Below are 15,229 nucleotides of genomic sequence, written 5' to 3'. Positions count from 1 at the left end.
CCCTCGCACTAGGTGTGGCCTGGACACACGTGTTGGGAGCCGGGGCTGCGCTGTGGGGCCGTGCGGAGGGCAGTTGTGGGGTCCAGGGCGAGCCAGGGCCCGGCGCGCCGGGTGCCCTTTGCCCTTTGCTGGTGGCTGCAGTGGGGCGCTGGGGGATCCCGCGACAGGTGGCACCTGTCTCTGGCTGTCTGGGCCGAGCTGGATTTCACTGACGCTGCGGATCAGTTTCAGCTGCGGGTATTTAAAACCGGCCTGATGCCCACCCTGCCCCCAGCCATGGTCCCTCCTGCCCCACTCCCGGGCCCCACCTCTGCCTGGCCCTGTACCCCGATGTTCCCCCCAACCCAGGCTCCAGCCCGTGCTGACGCTAAACCAGATGGAAAAAATGGGTGGGGGTGAGATGGGCTCTGCTCCCTACTGGAGTGGGGGGTGGGGGCGGGAGGCAGCCAGGACTCCTGGGTTCCATCTCCAGCTCTGGCGAGGGGGCATGGTGTCTAGGGTGTAGAGCAGGGGGGCTGGGAGCCAGGACTCTGGGGTTCTGGGGGGGGCTGATCCCCCTCTCTGGGTGCCTGATGGGCGGTTCAGGGGCAGGGCTGGGTGCTGGGGGGTGGGGTGGCCTGCAGCCGGGCGAGATGAGCTCATGCGTCTTTCCCCAGCTAAAGTTTCCAGGATTAAATCACGCCCGGGACTGACGCCATTGATAAATATAGACCCAGCTGGGCCAGCTCCGCTCTAACCACTAGGCCCCACTCCCCTCCCAGAGCCAGGGAGAGAACCCAGGAGTCCTGGCTCCCAGCCCCCACCACAAACACCCCAGCAGGGGCAGCATTGGTCTCTGTCCCACACACTCAGACACCCCTGCAGAGAGATGCTCCCAGCGCCCCCCGCTGGCAGAGACAGGCGCTGACACAGAGACGCGATTTATTGGTACACACAGTGGAATAGGCAGTTCGTTCCAAGCCCAGCGCTAGGGGAACCCCATCGGGGTCCCCGCTCTCCCACAGGGGAGACACTTTGGGGACTATTGGGGATCGCCCCCACTGTCCAGGCCCTATGATGTCTGACCCCCCCCCCACGCTGGGTCGGGCGTCGGCAGATGCGCTCACTGGCCACCCTCCAGCCCGTGGGCCGCCCGCTGGTTGGCTGGCAGCGAGGCCTGCTCCAGGTCCCAGAGGAAGCGGCGCAGGCGGCACAGCTGGCGGTGGAGGGAGTCGTCCGTCACCGGGGCTGCGGGGCAGAGCAGGAACCCCTCGCTGGGCAGGAGCAGGGGCGGGTGGTCAGAGAAACTCTCGAAGATCTCGCCTGGGGGAGGGGAGAGGGGTGAGAGTGGGCGGAGGCTGCGGGTCGGGAAGTGAGGGGCACTGGCAGAGCTGGGGGGCTGAGCTGGGCTGGTGAGGGCTGCGGGTCGGGAGTGAGGGGGGTTGGCAGAGCTGGGGGGCAGGGCTGGGCTGGCGGGGGCTGCGGGTCGGGAGTGAGGGGCGCTGGCACAGCCGGGGGGGCAGGGCTGGGCTGGCGGGGGCTGCGGGTCGGGAGTGAGGGGCGCTGGCAGAGCCGGGGGGGAGGGCTGGGCTGGCGGGGGCTGTGGGTCGGGAGTGAGGGGCGCTGGCACAGCCGGGGGGGCAGGGCTGGGCTGGCGGGGGCTGCAGGTCGGGAGTGAGGGGCACCGGCACTCACTGTTCACCATCTCCTCCCTCTCCTCCGGCGGGGGGCTCCAGCCCTCGGGGTACGGGCGGCCCAGCCCCAGGTGGTAGTTGCTCAGCACATGGTGGAGCTGGGCGGGCGTCAGGGCCGGGTAGTCGCTGCGCAGCCGGGACCAGGTAGCCTGGGGGGGGCAGAGAGACGGTGAGATCCCTGGGAGCTGCAGGAGGATGGGGGCTGGCGCCCCCTAGAGGGGAACATTCCCTGCCCCCCCCCGCCCTCCGAGCCAGCCAGTCCCCGCCCTGGGGCCGGATGGGAGCTGGTGCCCCATTCCCCACTGGCGCTGTGGCCGCGGCGCCCCCTGCAGGCTGCCCCTCACCTTGACCAGGCTGGTCTTGGGGATGCAGAGCAGGTTGGCGGTGGTGGAGAGCTTGCGGAAGAATTCGGCGGCGATGTCGCCCAGCCCCACGCCCTGCAGCCAGTCCAGCACCAGGTCCAGGTTGGTGCGGATCTGCACGGCCTTTGCCCACTGGTAGAAGGGCCCCCCGGTGCCTGGCGACGGAAGCAGGAGACCCACAGTCACAGCAGGGTGGGGCTGGATGAGACCCCAGGGCAGCTGGGCCTCGGCCCCGCTCTGGGGCAGGATCCAGCCACCCACCCAACCCACCTGTCCATCCATCCTAACTCCCGGGCGTCCCCCCGACCTTCCCTCCCATCCGTCCCACCCCCTTTCCCCCCGGCCATCCCCCCGCCTCCTCTCCCATCCGTCCTCCCACCTTCCCCCGCAGCCATCCCTCCGACCTTCCCTCCCATCCGCCCCCCCCGCCTCCCCTCCCATCCACCCCCCCTTCTCCCCCTGGCCATCCCCCCGCCTCCTCTCCCATCCGTCCTCCCGCCTTCCCCCCCAGCCATCCCTCCGACCTTCCCTCCCATCCGCCCCCCCCTCCCCTCCCATCCGTCCCCCCTCCTTTCCCCCCGGCCATCCCCCCGCCTCCTCTCCCATCCGTCCTCCCGCCTTCCCCCCCAGCCATCCCTCCGACCTTCCCTCCCATCCGCCCCCCCTCCCCTCCCATCCGTCCCCCCTCCTTTCCCCCCGGCCATCCCCCCGCCTCCTCTCCCATCCGTCCTCCCGCCTTCCCCCCCAGCCATCTCTCTGACCTTCCCTCCGATCCGCCCCCCCGGCCTTCTCTCCCATCTATCCCCCTGACCTTCCCTCCCATCCATCCCCCGCCTCCCCCCGGGCCATCCACCCAACCTTCCCTCCCATCCATCCCCCTGCCCTTTTCCCCCGGCCAACCCCCCGCCTCCTCTCCCATCCGTCCTCCCGCCTTCCCCCCCAGCCATCCCTCCGACCTTCCCTCCCATCCGCCCCCCCTCCCAGGCATCCCCCCGACCTTCCCTCCCATCGTCCCCCCACCTTCCTCCCCAGCCATCCTCCCGCCTTCTCCACCGGCCATCCACCTGACCTTCCCTCCCATCCATCCCCTCGCCTCCCCTTCCAGGCGTCCCCCCGCCTTCCCCCCCATCCATCCCCCTGACCTTCCCTCCCATCCATCCCCCGCCTCCCCCCGGGCCATCCACCCAACCTTCCCTCCCATCCATCCCCCCCCTTTCCCCACGGCCATCCCCCCGCCTCCTCTCCCATCCGCCCCCCCGACCTTCCCTCCCATCCATCCCCCCACTTTCCTCCCCGGCCATCCTCCCGCCTTCCCCCCCCGGCCATCCACCTGACCTTCCCTCCCATCCATCCCCTCGCCTCCCCTTCCGGGCGTCCCCCCGCCTTCCCGCCCATCCATCCCCCTGACCCATCTATCCCCCGCCTCCCCTTCCAGGCGTCTTTCCGCCTTCCCCCCCATCCATCCCCCTGACCTTCCCTCCCATCCATCCCCCGCCTCCCCCCCTGGCCATCCCCCCGATCTTCCCTCCCATCAGTCCCTCGCCTCCCCTACAGAGCGTCCCCCCACCTTCCCTCCCACCCATCCCCCACCGCTTTCCGCCCCGGCCATCCCCCCGACCTTCCCTCCCGTCCATCCCCCCACCTCCCCTCCCTGCCATCCCTGTCCCCTTTCCTCCCAGCCATCCCCCCCGCCTTCCCTCTCATCCGTCCCCCCGCTTCCCCTCCCGGGCGTGTCCCCCTTCCCTCCCATCCGTCCCCCCAACCTTCCCTTCCAGCTACCCCCCTCCCTTCCTCCCCAGCCGTCCCCCCACCTTCCCCCAGCCGTCCCCCCAACCTTCTCTCTCATCCATCCCCCCACCTCCCCTCCTGGCCACCCCCCGCCTTTCCTCCCATCCATCCACCTTCCCAACCCCCCATCCATCCATCCACCCCCGCCCCTCCTCATATCCTGACCACTCACCCACCATGAGACATGAGCAGTACGATGGGGCAGGGGTGAAGCAGACTGTGATGTGTGGGGGGTGTGATGGTCGGGGGTGGGGGAGGAGAGGTGGGGGGCAGGGAGCCAGGGGCTGAGACTGGGGGAAGGGGGGAAGACACACAGCTGGGAGCCCTGCCCCAGAGTCAGGATTTAGGGTAGCCCCAGCAACCCCCCCAATGCCCCTCTCCCGATCAACCGTTCCCAAGCCCACAGTGGTTCCTGGCCCCCCACTGACTGAGCCCCCTCCCCTCCTGCCTTGGTTCCTGGCACGGTGGGGGTGGGGAGGACCCATTTCCTGCCCTGCCCCCGCCCGCCCGGGGCCCATGGGCAGGAAGGAGCTGCCTTCCTGCTGCTCCCGGGATGGGACAATGGGAGGAAACAGGGGGAGGGCAGCTGGGATTTTGGGCTGCCTGTGATTCACTGAGTCTGGCTCAGGAGAACGGAGCCTCTGTCAGAGCCGGGGAGAGAACCCAGGAGTCCTGGCTCCCAGCTCCCCTGCTCTAACCACTAGACCCCACTCCCCCCCCCCACAGAGCAGGAGAGAACCCAGCCACTCACCTCTCTCCATGAGAGTGTTGAAGAGGGAGGCATTGGAGAAGAAGAAGAGGTAGCCGAAGGTCTGGGATACCAGGTCGGGGTGTAGCTCACACTCCCGGGTCAGCTCCAGCGTGGCCTGGTAGATGGCCAGGGTGCCACGGATGCCCTCGGGCATGGTGCTCAGCTCCTGGGCATGGGACAGGTCCGCCGTGGCAGTGAAGGGGTTACTGTCCAGCAGGGCGGGCAGGGCTGAGTACAGCGTCTGCCCAGAAAGGAAAGGGTTAAACACCAGGCATGGGCGCAATAAGCCAGCAGGGCTTTAGGGGGCGCTGGGCTGCAGGGGGGGGGGCTCAGCAGGGGGCGCTCTCCCCGGGCAGGCAGGACTGGCCCCAATGCCATAGGGCAGCACTAGGGGGCGCTGGGCTGCAGGGAGCGGGGGATTCAGCAGGGGGCGCTCTCCCCGGGCAGGCAGGACGGGCCCCAATGCCATAGGGCAGCACTAGGGAGCGCTGGGCTGCCGGGAGCGGGGGATTCAGCAGGGGGCGCTCTCCCCGGGCAGGCAGGACGGGCCCCAATGCCATAGGGCAGCACTAGGGGGCGCTGGGCTGCCGGGAGCGGGGGATTCAGCAGGGGGCGCTCTCCCCGGGCAGGCAGGACGGGCCCCAATGCCATAGGGCAGCACTAGGGAGCGCTGGGCTGCAGGGAGCGGGGGATTCAGCAGGGGGCGCTCTCCCCAGGCAGGCAGGACTGGCCCCGATGCCCATGGGCAGCACTAGGGGGCGCTGGGCTGCAGGGGGGCTGAACTCACCTTGGTCAGGTAATACACCGACTGCTGGAATGTGGACATGATGACCTCGTCCAGCACCGCCATGGCCTCGTCGCAGGTCTCCAGGTCGCTGGACAGCAAAGCATCATGGGAACTTCCTGGAGAGGAGAAAGGGGGCCGGCTGTGGGGCTCTGTGAGCTGCGCTCGCTGCCAAGCTCATCCCATCCCTGTGGGATTCACCCCACCAGCCCCTACAGGGGAGAGAATCCAGGCGTCCTGGCTCCCAGCCCCCCCTGCTCTAACCACTAGCCCCCACTCCCCTCCCAGAGCCAGGGAGAGGACCCAGGCATCCTGGCTCCCAGACCCCCCGCTTTAACTACTAGCCCCCACTCCCCTTCCAGAGCTGGGGAGAGAACCCAGGCGTCCTGCTCACCCTCCAGGTCGAGTTCTTTCTCCAAGTCCAGCACTTTCTTCTGGACCAGGTTGAGCAGCTCCATGGCGTTGGCCATCCAGAGCATCAGGGGGCGCAAGTCGGCCGCCACCTCTTCGATGCTGAGCGCCCCCACCTGGCCCTTGTCCTGCTGGCTGGGAGGGAGAGAGGGGTGGGAGGAGCGACTGGAGGATCATCGGAGCTGCTGGGACACCTTGCCCCCTCCCCAGGCCCTTTGGGACCCCGGCCAGTTCTTAGCAGCTTCCACTGAGACATACTCAGCTGTGAAGGGGTTAACTGCCCCTCTGGGGTGGGGCGCAGGGGCTGGGTATATGGGGACCCCTTGTTCAATGCTGGGATGTGGCCCCTCGGGTGGGGCGGGGGCTGGGTATACGGGGACCCCTCGCCTGGCGTTGGGACGTGGCCCCTCTTCGGTGGGTGTGGGGGCTGCGTATCTGGGGTCCCCTCGCCCGGCACTAAGATAGAACCCCTCTGGTGTGGGGCTGGAGTCTGAGGACAGAGCACCCCCTACCCTGCCTGCTGCCACAGAGAGGGACGAGACAGGGAGCTCCCACGCCCAGGGTGGGGTGTGACCGGGGTCCAGGGGTCTCACTCACTTTTCCGGCTGCCGGTCCCCGACTTCCTTGATCTTCTCCTGGCAGGGAAGAAAGAGCTGATCTGGAACGGGCCTTGGGGCTGCTGTCACAGTCCCCCATCCCTGCCCCCCGATACACTTGGGGCCCCCACCCCCAGCTCTGCCCCCACCTGGGATACACAGGGGACCCTGCCCCCAGCCATTCTCCCCTCAGCCTTTCCCCCTCTCTGGGAGGGGTCCCTGACCCCCAGGGGAGGATTGGGGTTTTGTGGGTCCCTGGGCCAGACCAAGTGGGGCCCCTCCCCCACCCCTTCTACCTGCCGTCCGTCCCCACCCCCATGTGCTGCTGCTGGGGACATGGGGTCTCCCACCCGGCACTCCAAGCCCCCACACCCCTAGTAGGAGCGCTGGGTGGGTGGGCAGAGCGGGTCGGGGCACCCATTTTTCCGGGGCCCCCCAATTGGCCCAGTGGCTAGTCCGCCCCTGCTGATCCCCAGCCCCGATCCCCCGTCCCACACCCCTCTCGTTACCCAGACGGCCTCCTTGACCAGCTGGGCCATCCTGGCCACCAGGCGGGGGAAGTGGCTGGGCTCCAGCACGCGGGTGGAGTGCTCCAGGCACAGGCCCAGGAGGAAGGCCGGGGCCAGGTTGAAGGCGGTGGCCCCCTGGAGCCGGACGATCTCCCTCAGCAGCGCCTCCTCCTCCTGGGGCCGGTAGCGCAGCTCGGGCTCCCGGCTCTCCACGTAGGCCTGGAAGGCGTCCTGCCTCTCCTGGAGGGAGCGCCCACAGGCCTGGCACGAGAAGGCGCCCGCCAGCCCGGGCGAGACCCAGGGCCGGGGCAGCCAGGCCGGCCGGGGCTGGGGGGTCCGAGGGTCTTTGTACATGAAGAGGAAGTGCTGGCCCAGCCCCAGCAGGTCCCCAGGGTGCAGCTCGGCCTCGCGCACCAGGGCCCCCCCGTTGAGGGTGACGGCCGCTCCCCGGAAGGGCCGCACCAGGGCCGGCCCCGGGGCCGGCTCAGCCTCCCGCACGCAGCAGTGGCGGGGCAGGATGTCCGGGGCGCAGAGGAAGGTGTCCACGTAGCCCCCCTTGTCGGGCTGGGGGCGGCGCCCAAAGACGTGCCGGCGCCGGGTCATCACGTAGATCACAAAATCCTGGAGGGTGACGGGGGGAAAATGGCGTCAAAACATGGCAGTGCCATCGGAAGCGGGCCTGCCCCGCCCTCTGGGGGGAAATGGGCTCTCCCGCCATGCCACCCCTGCCCTCTGGGGGGAATGGGCTCTCCCGCCATGCCACCCCTGCCCTCTGGGGGGGGGGGAATGGACTCTCCCGCCATGCCACCCCTACCCTCTGGGTGGAATGGGCTCTCCCGCCATGCCACCCCTGCCTTCTGGGGGGGAGGGGAATGGGCTCTCTCCCACTGTGGCACCCCACCACTCTTGGAGGGGGGAGCTCTCCCAGGAATCCCCTCTATGGTAAAATGGGTTCTACCCTTTTTGCCCCACCCCCAGTTTCTGTGAGAAAATGGGCCATCCTGCTATTGCACCCCCATTTTTGTTGGTTAAAATTGTCTCTTCTGGGAAGCCCCCTATTTTCTATGTTAAAATGGGCTCTTCCATTACTGCACCCTTCCCCACATCCTGGAGCACTCCCACCAACCCTTCCCTCCCCCAAGGCCGACCCAGAGAGTGCAAAGCATTATGGGAAAGCTGTGCTCCCAGCATGCTCTGTGCTGGACCATAGTGGGGAGCAAATGGTCCTGGGGGCTGGAGTCAGCACCCCCTACTGACCTCGCACCACAGCCCAGCGCTCCCTGCCAAGCCCCCACCTTGCCCCCCGGAGCCCAGCACCCCCCACTGAGCCCCCCGCCCCCCGCAGCACAACGCCCCCTGCTGAGCCCCCCGCCCCACTCCCTGCAGCCCAGCGCCCCACAGAGCCCCCGCCCCCTGCAGCACAACACCCCCTGCTGAGCCCCCCGCCCCACTCCCTGCAGCCCAGCACCCCACAGAGCCCCCGCTCCCTGCAGCCCAGCGCCCCACAGAGCCCCCTGCCCTACCTGCTTGTCGCAGCCGAGCAGCAGCAGGAAGTAGGGGTGCTGGGTGGGGGGCTGGATCAGGCACTGGGACAGCTGCTCCAGGTTGGCCCCGTCCGCCGAGTCCTCGGCCTCCCCGGACTTGATGCCCCCGTCCGCCGGCTCTGCCTCCTGGGCCGGGGCCACCTCCCCCTCCTGCTCCTCGCCGGCCGGCCCCACCTCGGCACCCGCCACGCTCAGCACGGCCTTGCGCTCACGCCGCTTGCGGGCGCTCAGGTTCATGTCGCTGATGCTGCGGCGCAGGGACAGGTTGTCGGCCCGCTCCTTGGGGGCCGGCCCCCCCGAGGCCGCCCGTGAGCGGCTCTTCTGCAGCCGCCGCGCCTGGGCGTTGATGCCTGGGGGGCGAGAAGGGGGAGCCTCAGAGGGGGCTGACTGGCTCCCCACTCCGTGGCTTTCAGGGATCCCCAGCCCGGCTCCCCGCCCTGGTGCCTGTAGCTCCGAGGCAGGACATAACTGGGGAGGCCCCATGGCTCCGAACTTGGGACGACAGAGGGTCCTGTGGCTCCTGGCTGCGGGAAGATGGGGGGGCATGTCTCTGAGACGGAAGACGACTGGGTGGACCCAGTAGCTTCAGGCTGGGAGATGACCGGGGGTCCCGTGGCTCCTGGCCTGGGATGACCCAGGGGTCCCATGACTCCCAGCCTGGCATGCCCGGGGGTCCCGTGACTCCCAGCCTGGCATGCCCGGGGGTCCCGTGGCTCCCGGCCTGGGACAACCCAGGGGATGGGGGCAGCCCCCACTGCAGCCTCACCCGCCGTCTCGTTATCCTCGGCCTCGCCAACCCTCTCCACCTCGCGCCGACGCCGCACCTCGAAGCGCCGTGATAGGCCGGCCTTGGGCTTCCACACGTCCTGCAGCACCAGGGGCCGCTCAGTGTCGCCCACGGGGCGCAGGTGCTCGGCCTGCCAGGCCCCGCCGGGCCCCTCGAAGCGCCCCACCACGTCGCACAGCACGTAGCCCCCCTCCTCCTCCTCCGGTGCCACCCCGTAGCGCTCCAGCGCCTCCCGCACCAGCTGGCGCGCCGTGGAGCGTGGCGTGGCCAGCACGCTCTTGTAGTTGGCGCCCCGGGAGATGGCTCCCCCGAAGATCTTCAGGATGCCCGGCAGCTGGGGCTGGCTGGACAGCTCCACCAGGTCCTCGGGCACCGGGTCGATGAGATCCGCCAGCTTCTTCTCGCTGCCCCAGCGCCCGCCCCCCACGCCCGCCCCACTGCTGGTGCTGCGGTGGAACAGGTTGGAGAGGCGCTTGTGGCGGCCCGCCTTCGCCTTGCCGGGGGGACGCAGCTCCACCGTCTCGCTGCCCCGGCTGGCGGTGTCCGAGGAGGTGGACCTGGGGAGGGAAGGCGGGAGGCCGGGTTAAATGGGCCCATTGCTCTGAGCGGAGGGGGGAGGCTGGGAGTGTGGGCTAGAGGGGTCTGTGGGGCTGGCCTAGGGGGACAGGGAGGGGGCGATACTGGGGAGATGGGCCCATGGATTGACTGGGGGGACAGGAAGGAGGCAAGATACTGAGATAGATGAGCCTGTGGGTGTGATTGGGGGGCAGGGAGAGAGAGGGATACTGGGATAGATGAGCCCATAGGTCTGATCTGGGGGCAGGATACCAGGGTAGTTGGGCCTGTGGGGCTGCTCCAGGGGGTGGGAAGGGCCTGGATACTGGGGTAGATGGGCCCATGGGGCTGATCCAGGAGGCCAGATACCAGGGCTGTGGGGCGGCCCGGGGGGCAGGAGGGATGGGGGCCGTTCCAGGGGGCAGGGGGGGCTCTTCCAGGGGGCAGGAGGGAGGGGGCCGGTACCTGACGGAGCCCACACTGGGCCAGCGGCGGCTCATCTTGACGAAGTGTTTCTTGGGCGAGTTGATCCAGAGGCCGACGGGGAAGTGGAGTTTCCCGAAGCGGGGGCTGCCCTCCTTCCGCTCCTCCGAGAACATGGTGCCAAGGGCGCCGGGCACCTGGGGGGACACGGCCATGGCAGAGCGCTGGCAGGAGCCAGGCAGTCGTGCCAGGGGCAGCGGCCTAGCCAGACAGGGTGGGAGCCGGCAGCCAGACCCTGCAGAGGGCGCTAGAGAGGGGCCAGGAGGCTGCAGGGCGCTGGGGAGGGGCAGGTTGGGGGCTGGGATGTTGGGGTGAGTGGGGGAAGGGGATAGGTTGGGGGACGGGATATTGGGGTGAGTGGGGGATGGGGGTAGGTTGGGGGCTGGGATGTGGGGGTGAGTGGGGGATGGGGATAGGTTGGGGGCAGGGATATTGGGATGAGTGGGGGATGGAGGTAGGTTGGGGGCCGGGATGTTGGGGTGAGTGGGGGATGGGGGTAGGTTGGGGGCTGGGATGTGGGGGTGAGTGGGGGATGGGGATAGGTTGGGGGCAGGGATATTGGGATGAGTGGGGGATGGAGGTAGGTTGGGGGCTGGGATGTGGGGGTGAGTGGGGGATGGGGATAGGTTGGGGGCCGGGATGTTGGGGTGAATTTAGGTTGGGGGCCGGGGGTGGGTTGGGGGCCGGGATGTTGGGGTGAGTGGGGAAGGGGGGATAGGTTGGGGGCTGGGATGTTGGGGTGAGTGGGGGTTGGGGAGTGGGTTGGGGGCTGGGATGTTGGGGTGAGTTTAGGTTGGGGGCCGGGATGTTGGGGTGAGTGGGGAAGGGGGGATAGGTTGGGGGCTGGGATGTTGGGGTGAGTGGGGGCCAGGGGTGGGTTGGAGGCCGGGATGTTGGGGTAAGTGGGGAAGGGGGGATAGGTTGGGGGCCGGGATGTTGGGGTGAGTGGGGAAGGGGGGATAGGTTGGGGGCTGGGATGTTGGGGTGAGTGGGGGCCAGGGGTGGGTTGGAGGCCGGGATGTTGGGGTAAGTGGGGAAGGGGGGATAGGTTGGGGGCCGGGATGTTGGGGTGAGTGGGGGTTGGGGAGTGGGTTGGGGGCTGGGATGTTGGGGTGAGGGGGGGATGGGAGTAGGTTGTGGGATGGGATATTGGGGTGAGTGGGGGACGGGTAGGTTGGGGGCTGGGATGTTGGGGTGAGTGGGAGAAGGGGATAGGTTGGGGGCTGGGATGTGGGGGTGAGGGGGGGATGGGGATAGGTTGGAGGTTGGGATGTTGGGGTGAGTGGGGAAGGGGGGATAGGTTGGGGGCCGGGATGTTGGGGTGAGTGGGGAAGGGGGGATAGGTTGGGGGCTGGGATATTGGGGTGAGGGGTGGATGGGAGTAGGTTGCGGGATGGGATATTGGGGTGAGTGGGGGACGGGTAGGTTGGGGGCTGGGATGTTGGGGTGAGTGGGAGAAGGGGATAGGTTGGGGGCTGGGATGTGGGGGTGAGGGGGGGATGGGGATAGGTTGGAGGTTGGGATGTTGGGGTGAGTGGGGAAGGGGGGATAGGTTGGAGGTTGGGATGTTGGGGTGAGGGGAAAGGGGGGATAGGTTGGGGGTTGGGATGTTGGGGTGAGTGGGGAAGGGGGTAGGTTGGAGGTTGGGATGTTGGGGTGAGTGGGGAAGGGGGTAGGTTGGGGGCCGGGATATTGGGGACCAGCTCTGGTACTGCCAGCGCACAGCTAGTGGCTTCCAACAAGTTAGATTTGGCTACAAGCCCCCCGCTCCCGCTACGCTCCAGAGCCAGCTGCATTCCGGGGGCTGGGATCCATGGAGGTGGAGGGAGCCCAGGGCCATCCTGGGCTGTCTTTCAAGGCCCTTTATTGGTTCAAACGCTTCCCCCTCCCCAGGGTGAGGGGCGGAGGGTCCCCAATGCCCCAAAGCTGTAAGGAGCCTGGCTGGGATACCAGGACTCCTGGGTTCCGTCCCCCACTCTGGATAGAGCGGGGTGGGGGCTGAGGGCCAGGATTCCTGGGTTCTATCTGAGCTCTGGAGCCCCCAATTACCTCCAATTCGCCCCTCCCCCCAGCTAGCTGGCTGCCCGCCCCCCATCACCCCCATTTTCCTCTGCCCCCGGGTTGCTGGCTGCCCTCCCGAATTACCCCCACTGCGCCCCTACCCCAAAGCTGTAAGGAGCCTGGCTGGGAAACCAGGACTCCTGGGTTCCATCCCCCACTCTAGGTGGGGAGTGGGGGCTACTGGTTAGAGCCGGCGGGGGGGGGAGGCTGAGGGCCAGCTGGCTGCCCCCGATCACCCCACTCCCCACCCCGGCTGACTGCCCCCGATCACCCCACTCCCCACCCCCGACCCTTCCCCAGCTGCTGCCCCAGAGGAAAGGGGGGGGGTTACCCAGTCCCGTCGCGGGGCCGGACGTCTCCTCTCCTGGGCTCCGCTCCCGCGCTCAGCTCCAGCCTGGGGGCTGCCCCGCCCGCCCCATGGCCCCTCGGTGGGGCGCGACCCCCAGCCCAGCCCCAGCTCTGCGGCCAGCCCGCTGCCAGTCGGGGCCGGAGTCACTGAGCGCGGATTTCCCCGGCCCCCGCCCGGCCGGTGCTGGGGCGGGGGGGGGGGGGCAGGAAAAGGAGCCGGGCCAGGAAGCGGGGCCCCTCCGACGGGGCGGGGGACACGGAGCTGTGGGGCGGGGAGGGGCAGAGCAAAGGGGGTGCGGGGCCACAAGCGAGAGGGAGCGGTGGGGGGGCGTGGTGGGGGGCAGTGAGTGGGGGAGGGGGGTAGTGGGGGGATGCAATGTGGGGGGAAGGGGTGCGATAGGGAGGCATGAGTGAGGGAGGGGCACAATGTGGGGGGCTGTGAGGGGGGAGGGGGGAACGGTGTATGTCAGGGCAGGGGGCACAAGAGGGGCAGTGGGGGATGCAATGTGTGGGGGGTAGGGGTGCGATGGGGGGAGGAGTGAGTAGGGAGGGAGCAGTGGGAAGTGCAGTGCGGGGGCAGGGGCATGATATGGGGAGCAATGAATGGGGGAGGGGCACCGTTGGGCAGCAAATGTGTGTGAGGGAGGGGCATGAGGGGGGTGGGGAGGACACGGGATGTGGGGGGCAGTGGGTGGGAGGGAGAGAGCACTGTCTGGGGGACGGGGCAGTGGGGGAAGGGATGCAGTGTGGGGGGGGCAGGGAGGGGATGCACTGGGGCTGGTCCGGCCTGTGCCAGCCAGCGTCCCCACTAGGGCTTTCTGGGCTCAGCGCCTGGGGCTCCCCAAACCCAGCCTCCAGGCTCGCGGGGAATCTCCTCAGAGGGAGCGCTATGGGGACTAAGACACTTGGACTCCAGAGCCAAATTATGCAAGAAGCGGGTTTATTGTGGGTCTGTGAGGAGCCAGCGAGGTCAGTCGCCACGGGATGTGCTGGAGTGGGCAGGGCCTCGCCACAGGGCGGGGCCTGGGGGGTCTGCCTCCCCCCCAGCACCCCCAGCTGCAGCTGTGCCTAGATCCTGCCAGCGAAGGAGCCGTCGTCCCGCTGCTCATCCCAGCGCTTCACCTGGCAGAAGGGAAACGGGGTTAGGGGTGGGGGCCACACCCAGATGGGCAGCTCCACACAGAGCAGGGCCTAGCCCTCCCAGCAGGGGGCAGCAGGGCCCCCCCACAGAGCAGGGCCCAGCCCCCCTCCCAGCAAGGGGCAGAGAATGGGGCAGGGGGTCTTTCCCCTGGGGGTACCGGCTCCCATCCAGCCCCAGGGCAGGGGACTGACTGGCTCAAGAGGGTGGAGGATAGGGCATGGGACCTTTTCCCCTCCTCTCCCACTGAGTGCAGAGTGGGGGGCACCCCTGGGGTCCTGGCACCCCACATACCCAGGAGATGGGGCACAGGGACTTGTAGACCCGGTAGTACCACTGGCATGGCCTGGTGTCCTTTCCCTTCGCCCCCAGTGTCTTCAGGCAGCGGTAATAGTCTGCAGGGAGACAGCACGCGTTACCCTCTGCCACCACAAGGAGGCGCCAGTGAGCCAACCTCACCACCCTGCCCCTCATAGCCAATCCCTCCCCACAACTACCCCACTCTCCTCCCAGAGCCAGGGGGAGAACCCAGGAGTCCTGGCTCCTAGTCCCCCTCTCCCCCCCGAGGGCCCTCTGCCACTCACCCAGGTAGTTCTGGTAGCAGTTGCGGGTCTGGTTTGTGTTGGGGAAGCGGGGGTCGAAGGGGGCCGTGCGGTAATACCCCCGGGACTCCTCAGGGACGCCCTTGTCCCCCCCGCCGGCTCCATGGGAGCTCTGCATTCTTGAAAAAAGTAGGCAGGTGAAAGTGGAGAGGCTGGACTGCTCTAACTGCTGGGCCTCACTCCCCTCTCAGAGCTGGGCTAGAACCCAGGAGTCCTGGTGCCAGCCCCGTGCTGGGCCACCAGACCCCATTTCCCGCCCAGAGCCAGGGAGAGAACCCAGGAGTCCTGGCTCCCAGCCCCTCTGCTCTAACCACTAGATCCCATTCCCCTCCCAGAGCCAGGGAGAGAACCCAGGAGTCCTGGCTCCCAGCCCCTCCGCTCTGACCGCTGGCCCCCACTCCCCTCCCAGTGCTCGGGCTCACCTGTGTCTCACCCCCAATGCCCCAAGCTAGTAAATTCAGTTGCTTTGGGTTTCTAAAGGGAGAAAGAATAAAATGGGGGGTGACCTTTCCCTCTGGCCCCCAGGAGTGCTGATGGGATCTGGCCCCGACCCTCCCCCAGCCTGCGGCCCCCCACTGCTGGATCCCTCCCCGACTCCCCCGGCTGTCAGGATCCCCCCATGAGTAGTCCCTGGTCTGCACTCCCCCCCCAGCCTGCGCTCCCCTCACTGCCCCCCCACTGCAGGGATCCCCCCCAAACTCCCAGCAGCCAGGATCCCTCCCTGACCCCTCCCCAGCCTGCGCTCCCCTCGCCACCCCCCCACTGCAGGATCCCTCCCCAAACTCCCAGCAGCCAGGATCCCTCCCCGACCCCCCCGCAGCCTGTGCTCCCCTCACC

General features: G+C 68.4%; 2 protein-coding genes across 2 annotated transcripts; both read right to left on the bottom strand.

The window, feature by feature from the left end:
• Positions 1–907: 907 nt before the first annotated feature.
• Positions 908–12,794, bottom strand: RASIP1 (Ras interacting protein 1). The gene is made up of 12 exons (XM_054009796.1): positions 12,636–12,794; positions 10,226–10,380; positions 9,185–9,762; positions 8,398–8,768; positions 6,875–7,495; positions 6,367–6,404; positions 5,753–5,904; positions 5,362–5,477; positions 4,575–4,815; positions 2,018–2,190; positions 1,675–1,822; positions 908–1,302 (listed from the first exon to the last, which is right to left on the bottom strand). Exons 2-12 carry the CDS (start codon positions 10,357–10,359, stop codon positions 1,103–1,105), a joined length of 2,772 nt encoding a protein of 923 aa, XP_053865771.1. The 5' UTR covers positions 10,360–10,380; positions 12,636–12,794; the 3' UTR covers positions 908–1,102.
• Positions 12,795–13,720: 926 nt separating this feature from the next.
• On the bottom strand, positions 13,721–14,569 carry LOC128826651 (cytochrome c oxidase subunit 6B2). The gene is made up of 3 exons (XM_054010052.1): positions 14,375–14,569; positions 14,085–14,185; positions 13,721–13,774 (listed from the first exon to the last, which is right to left on the bottom strand). Exons 1-3 carry the CDS (start codon positions 14,508–14,510, stop codon positions 13,721–13,723), a joined length of 291 nt encoding a protein of 96 aa, XP_053866027.1. The 5' UTR covers positions 14,511–14,569.
• Positions 14,570–15,229: the final 660 nt, after the last annotated feature.

This window comes from Malaclemys terrapin, chromosome 20, assembly GCF_027887155.1.
Source record: "Malaclemys terrapin pileata isolate rMalTer1 chromosome 20, rMalTer1.hap1, whole genome shotgun sequence".
Lineage (NCBI taxonomy): Eukaryota > Metazoa > Chordata > Testudines > Emydidae > Malaclemys > Malaclemys terrapin.
The sequence above is the reverse complement of the archived record's forward strand: the minus strand, read 5'-3'. Positions and strand labels throughout refer to the sequence as shown.